A 6,601-nucleotide genomic window follows, 5' to 3' on the forward strand; every position below is an offset into this window, starting at 1 on the left:
TCCACTGAAAGGTGTTAAACATATCTTGAAAGGGAATTTTATGGATTTATGGTAAAGGATAGTAAGTAGCCTTGTGGGATCCACATTTTACACCAAGATCTTTCCTGAAGGCAGAAAAGGCACCACATAGGAATGACCCAATAGCACATTTGAGGTCTAATTAATCTCAAAAAGTTGGCTTGTTTTTACAGTAAAACCACAATACTGAGAAGGGTTTATATTTGACCTATATTGCAATACGATGTAATTGAGCCCCTTGAATCTTAATTTGAGCATGAGCGCGATGGTAGCATTTAACTGTAAAGTGTTGGTCCCATGTGCTGAAATACGATCCCAAAAATGTTGTGCACAAAATATTTCCATCCCTGTTAGTGGGCATTTCTCCTTTGCCAAGAACCCATTCAAACAGCATGATCATTACACAGGTGTACCTTGTGCTGTGGACAAAGGCCACTTTAAAATGTAGTTCCAACAATGCCAGATGTCTCAAGTTAAGGGAGTGTGCAATTGGCATGCAGACTGCAGGAATGTCCACCAGAGATGTTAATTTCTAAACCATAAACTGCCTCAGTTTTAGAATTTGGCATTATGTCGAGTTTATTTTTGTATAGAGCTTTTATTTTACCAGAGAAAACAAATGCTATGATTTATGACTGAAAAAGAATAGCTCTATACTAAAACAACCATCCCATTAACAGAAGACGCCAACAGTTGAGTATCATTTACATTTTTTATTAAATCGGTCAGGTGTTTAGACGGTCTCTTGGATGGGGGGCTCGTAGCCGTCGGCCCTATCCACCTTAGCCCCAGTGTCATCCCCAGAGGGCTTGGCTGTACTGCTGCCACCACCCTCACCGTGGAGCTCCATCAGTTTGCCCACTGGAAGGAGACAAGCACAACACCAGAGTACAACTCAACAGGCTATTAGAGAAAGCCACATTGGATAAGTCACTTAGGATGCTAGGCTGTTTACACAATCCAAATCTGATCTTTTCGCTAATAATTAATTGGGTTGCTTGTAAATGCAGCCATAGACATATGTTAAGACACAATCATATCGTACAGAAACAAGTGTTGAGTTATCTTGCTGGAATATCAGAAATGCTGCCAGATGCTGGGAAGGGGACCTTATGGTGGTCATGATTAAGATGACCTTCAATAACCCTGGTTATTTTAGGTTAAGGTTGTTTTTGAGGTTCTTTAATGAATGGTAAGTTGACAAAGATCCTGAATAGGCCTTCTTTCACACCATCAATTGTCTAGTATTGTGCCATCTGTCGGAGCCATGATCACTCCAAGTACCCACTGTTCTGGGTCCTTGGCGTAGACATAGCCCTTTCACTCTCCGCCCCTTATGACACAGGCTCGACACATTGTCGGACTGCAACGCCTCAAGGGGCAGGATAGGTTTGAGGTTCAAGGTGACTTACATTCAAATTTGGGCTTCTTCAGCATCTTAACTTTCCTGACGTAGACGTCGTGGAGGGGGTAGATGGACTGGCAGGCCTTCTCAATGTCCTTGCCAACGGAGTCAGGGATCCTAGGGGACAAAGGGAAAAGTAAATCAGTAAGAGGAAACCTGGCTTGGCTACTGAAAATGACCAGCTGAGAGATCTAGTTAAATTACTGGCTGCCTTCATTGAATGCCATTCAACTTACTCAGACATCAAAACTTAACTGTACACAATTAAAAATGCAGGAAAAGTGTTCGACACAGCCAACAATTTTGTTGAAATAAACAATGCTTCATTTAACAGTCAATTAATAAGCATGCCCATACATGCACTCCATGTTGCATTTCACATGGACCACATCTTCCCAGAGTGCAGAACATTCTATTGAACCAGCAACAGGACGGTGAACGTCCTTACAGCTTGTTGACGACTTCCTTCAGGTCGTTGGTCTGGACCTCACGGGTCATGATCTCCATCATCTTCTTCCTGATCTGACGGACCTGCTGGTGCTGGGCGTACGACGTCTTCCTGATCTGGTTGGTGCGCTTCTTGGTGAAGCCAACGCAGAACAGACGCAGGAGGTAGCCATCGGTGGTCTTCACGTCCACATGGGCCTCAATCATGGTCTAGAGGGGAGACAGGATGAAGGTTAATGAATAGTTTTGGGTACATTGGGCCCAACACGTTATCAATAACATTACAGGGAAGAAGTTAATTCATAGTAGAGGTCGACCGATTATGATTTTTCAACGTCGATACAGATTATTGGAGGACTAAAAAAAAGCAGATACCGATTAAAATCGGACGATTTGTATTTATTTATTTGTAATAATGACAATTGCAACAATACCGAATGAACACTTAATATATTACATCAATAAAAATCAATTTAGCCTCAAATAATGAAACATGTTCAATTTGGTTTAAATAATGCAAAAACAAAGTGTTGGAGAAGAAAGTAAAAGTGCAATATGTGCCATGTAAAAAAGCTATCGTTTAAGTTCCTTGCTCAGAACATGAGAACATATGAAAGTTGGTGGTTCCTTTTAACATGAGACTTCAATATTCCAAGGTAAGAGGTTTTAGGTTGTAGTTAACAGTATTTATCGGACTGTTTCTCTCTATACCATATGTATTTCATTAACCTTAGACTATTGGATGTTCTTATAGGCACTTTAGTATTACCAGGAACACATCGACAACAGCCACACTCGAAACAGCGTTACCCATCGCTCCACAAAAGCCACGGCCCTTGCAGGGCAAGGGGAACAACTACTCCACGTCTCAGAGCGAGTGACGTTGGAAACGCTATTAGCGCATACCTCGCTAACTAGCTAGCCATTTCACATCGGTTACACCAGCCTAATCTCGGGAGTTGGCAGGCTCGAAGTCATAAACAGCTGCTGGCAAACGCACGAAAGTCCTGTTTGAATGAATGCTTACAAGCCTGCTGCTACCTACCATCGCTCAGTCCGACTGCTCTATCAAAATCAGACTTAGTTATAACATGATAACACACAGAAATACGAGCCTTAGGTCATTAATATGGTTGAATCCAGAAACTATCTCGAAAACAAGAAGTTTAGTATTTTAGTGAAATACGGAACGGTTCCGTATTTTATCTTACGGGTGGCATCCCTAAATCTAAATATTCCCGTTACATTGCACAACCGTGCAAATTATGCAACTGTTGCATATACCCCGAGTCTGCGTTCAATGTACGCAAGAGAAGTGACAACTTACTGCATTCACGTAACAGGCAGTCTCCTCGTGGAGCGCAATGTAATCAGGTGGTTAGAGCGTCTGACTAGTTAACTGTAAGGTTGCAAGATTGAATCCCCCGACCCGATAAGGTAAAAACCTGTCGTTCTGCCCCTGAACAAGGCAGTTAACCCATCGTTCCTAGGCCGTAATTGAAAATAAGAATGTGCTCTTAACTGACTTGCCTAGTTAGATAGAGATTAAATAAAAGGTGCCCCCCCAAAATTAAATATCGGCCAAATCGCTGTCCCCAAAAAACAGATTTCCGATGGTTATGAAAACTTGAAATCGGCCCTTCCGATTAATCTCTAATTCATAGTGTTGAGATTACGCATAATGGTACAACGTTGAAATTGTGGTTTGCATTCCACGTGTGCTGAGAAAAACTGAAGGAAAGGCGGCACCTTCCAGCTTAAAGTTGCAATGACACTTTTTGGGCGATCTGACCAAATTGACATAGAAATAGCTCTGTCATTCTCATCGAAAGCAAGTATAAGAAGCGGTAGTTAAAAAAAAAAAATGCTTCCTGTTCTTAAGTTTTGCAGACCAGCTTGAAACAGCTGAAAACACAAAATATTACATTGGTTTAGATGGTATAATGATTCTCTAAACAATGACTGGTTGTTTTGTCAAACAAACTGAAATTAGGCAAACTAAATGGCGGAGTGATTTCTGCATATTGCACCTTTAATGACAGTACTACCTATTTACATCTGTTTTGTACTGTGATTATAAATGCATATCAAAATTACAATATCTCAAATCCAGCTGTGTGTTACATCCTCCTGTAGGATTCCTCACCTGCCACTTCTTGACCATGGAGCACATCTTGTCACGGGTCAGGTCCATGCCGTGGAAGTTGGTCAGACAGTTCTTGCCCTGCACGTCTTCTGAGATCAGCTTGAACTTGCGGAAGGCCACCTCATCGTTCTGCAGGTCAGCAAGGCTCACCTCGAACACACGCCCCTTCAGACCATCAGAGGCAATTCCTAGTAGAACAGATTAGTTGATGTGATACGCGGTGAGGGGAATGGAGGCCAAGGCAGGGAACATCAGCAGATCTCTTTACCAGTAATCAGTGGCAATCATTGGGCCGAAACAATTTGTCATCGTGCATTCCCATTGTGTTAAGTACGGTACAAACAAAACCAAGACAAGACCGACAAGCTGAAACAATTTTAAAAGGGAAAACTAAAAGGGACATTACTGACCAACAAACCCATATTAAATGGTAGTTTTAGGACAACTTCAGGACTCTATTAGCTGGGACTCTATTAGCGGAGTTGTGCATCGTTCTGGTGTTTTGACAGAAAATAACCTTACCACCAGGGTCAGCTTCGCCAAACAAACGCTTCCTGTCAACAAAAGCACTTGTATAATCACTAGGAACTCTACTTACCAGACGTAGTGAAATGTGTACCTCGCTATTAAATAAAATGTTACATTGTGGTAGGAAGTCTTGCGTGAACTAATGGCAGACCGCCGTCTAACTTGGCAGGAATATGGTGCAGTTCGGACAAAAGTTGGATACCGATGTTTATTTGACAGCGAGGGACATTTCACTTTGTCTGGTAAGTTCCAAGAGATTATACATATGCTTTTGTTGACCGGAAACATTTTTGGCAAAGCCGGTTATACTGCGGTATGGTTATTAGCCATCGCCACCTAAGAGAACGATGCACAACTAGGAGTCCAACCAATATACAGACTCCCAAAGTTTTTCCAAAGCTAGCTGAATTAGGCTACCTAGCTAGCTGGTTACAGTACAAGGTCAGGAGTTCCCGTTTTAGTCACCCCACTTTAATCAACCCCTAGTTTCCAAACTGTGTTATAATTCCACAGAACCATGTGGCTCTGTCTGCAGTTATTTTGCTGCATGTTAGTCTTTATACTGGTAGCCATCACCACTGAACCATGTGGTTAATGTTGATTAATGATGCTCCATTAATCTGCATCGGTTGGAAAAGCAAACTTACTGGTTCCCTGAGTCCTCGAGACCAAGGTCTTGCCAATGTTGCGGATGTTGAACATAGCGGGTGCCTTGACATCATACCAGTCCTTCTTGGAGAAAGGGTCGACACTGGGGGATAGAGAAAGTAGTGTGGTCAATATCAGTTCTGTTAATCTGTTTTGATGACACAGGCCTATGTAGCTAGCTAAAGAAACTAAGGTTGCAGTCTAGTTTACGCGAAACCAACCAAAGGACTAACGTTAACTTGTTATTGCCAAATTATGGCAATGGTATGAACGTCAACTTTCAGTACAATCAAAACGTGGAAATTCAACAGGCACCTGGCTAATCAATAAAACATGACCGGAATACCATAACGTTAGCTAGCTGGTTACTAATGTAAGGCCCAGCTAACTGGATAAATGATCTTATCTGATAAATGTGCCTTTTCTCGCTAACGACTAAAGGGTTGGCACCACGCACATGTAGCCCTGGCTGGCTTGGCTACAATACTTTGATCCTGTTTGACCTGACCACACCATTTCGTAGAAAATACTTCGTCTAGCTAAGGTTGTCCACGTTATGTTCATGGATGGTCATATCTGCCATCTTGCTAGCCACCATAGTTACATGAATGATCTAGTTAGCTTAGCTTGTCAAGACAGCCAATGTCGCTAGACTACAGACAATGAGTGCATTTCGGCACATTTAAATAAAATGCTTCACGATATGCAGCCTGTGTTACGACTTCGACATTCTCTTTGGTAACAACAGTTCAGTGTCGCTTATGCACAAACTCATGAACCCTGAATGCACAGTGAGCCTAGCAGATTAGCAACAGTGACCGGCCTGAGTGCATCCAGCTAAAATCAACCTCATCCTTCACATTTTCAAACTGAAAGTCAATAACTTGAACTTAATAGTGTACATTGCATGATTTAATGGATGAATTGCGCTACTTACATCTTCTTTTTGGCACCTTTTTTGCCACCTTTGGTCAACCTCTTATTCTTGCCGACTGCCATGTTGGCTACAGGGAGTGAAAGAGAAGGAAATAGGAATTATCGCGAGTGTTAAAGATAGAGCTGAGATTTCTCACATCTCGCGACTCGCGATATGTTGAGACCTCAAAACTAGCACGTTGTCGTTCTCTACTGGCCTAAGCGTGATATCGCAGTCCTTTATTTGATACGTTATAACAACATTTAATAAACTCAGGAAGTGTTTGCTACATTGTATGATATAGTATTGTTATGCTACAATATTGATATTTCTATCCTGATTCTACTGTATCCACTACAATAGCTGCTGCTTCTGCAAAAGCTAATGCGGATCCAAATAAACAATTTAACACACCCACGTTGACAGTTCGCTCAGTTCAGACGCTCACATGAATGATTGACATTCAGTCTGACATTGTGTTGTTTGTCTGAAA

At 41.9% G+C, this 6,601-nt stretch overlaps 1 protein-coding gene and 2 non-coding genes across 3 annotated transcripts; all 3 read right to left on the reverse strand.

The window, feature by feature from the left end:
* Positions 1–716: 716 nt before the first annotated feature.
* Positions 717–6,257, reverse strand: LOC139419012 (small ribosomal subunit protein eS1). Its single transcript, XM_071168827.1, has 6 exons — positions 6,130–6,257; positions 5,192–5,295; positions 4,017–4,204; positions 1,872–2,080; positions 1,431–1,540; positions 717–879 (listed from the first exon to the last, which is right to left on the reverse strand). Exons 1-6 carry the CDS (start codon positions 6,189–6,191, stop codon positions 752–754), a joined length of 801 nt encoding a protein of 266 aa, XP_071024928.1. The 5' UTR covers positions 6,192–6,257; the 3' UTR covers positions 717–751.
* Positions 1,274–1,403, reverse strand: LOC139419851 (small nucleolar RNA SNORA17). Its single transcript, XR_011635462.1, has one exon. It is a non-coding gene; the product is annotated as a small nucleolar RNA SNORA17 (small nucleolar RNA).
* On the reverse strand, positions 4,264–4,333 carry LOC139419839 (small nucleolar RNA SNORD73). The gene has a single exon (XR_011635451.1). It is a non-coding gene; the product is annotated as a small nucleolar RNA SNORD73 (small nucleolar RNA).
* Positions 6,258–6,601: the final 344 nt, after the last annotated feature.

This window comes from Oncorhynchus clarkii, chromosome 10 (genome assembly GCF_045791955.1).
Source record: "Oncorhynchus clarkii lewisi isolate Uvic-CL-2024 chromosome 10, UVic_Ocla_1.0, whole genome shotgun sequence".
NCBI classification, from domain to species: Eukaryota; Metazoa; Chordata; class Actinopteri; order Salmoniformes; family Salmonidae; genus Oncorhynchus; species Oncorhynchus clarkii.

Excerpts from the sequence above, each read along its gene's own strand:
- LOC139419012 (XM_071168827.1), bottom strand. The coding sequence starts at position 6,191 with ATGGCAGTCGGCAAGAATAAGAGGTTGACCAAAGGTGGCAAAAAAGGT. Across the intron at positions 5,296-6,129 it reads AAAGGTGCCAAAAAGAAGAT|TGTCGACCCTTTCTCCAAGA; the intron begins GTAAGTAGCGCA and ends TCTATCCCCCAG. Across the intron at positions 4,205-5,191 it reads CTCGAGGACTCAGGGAACCA|GAATTGCCTCTGATGGTCTG; the intron begins GTAAGTTTGCTT and ends CTGTTCTACTAG.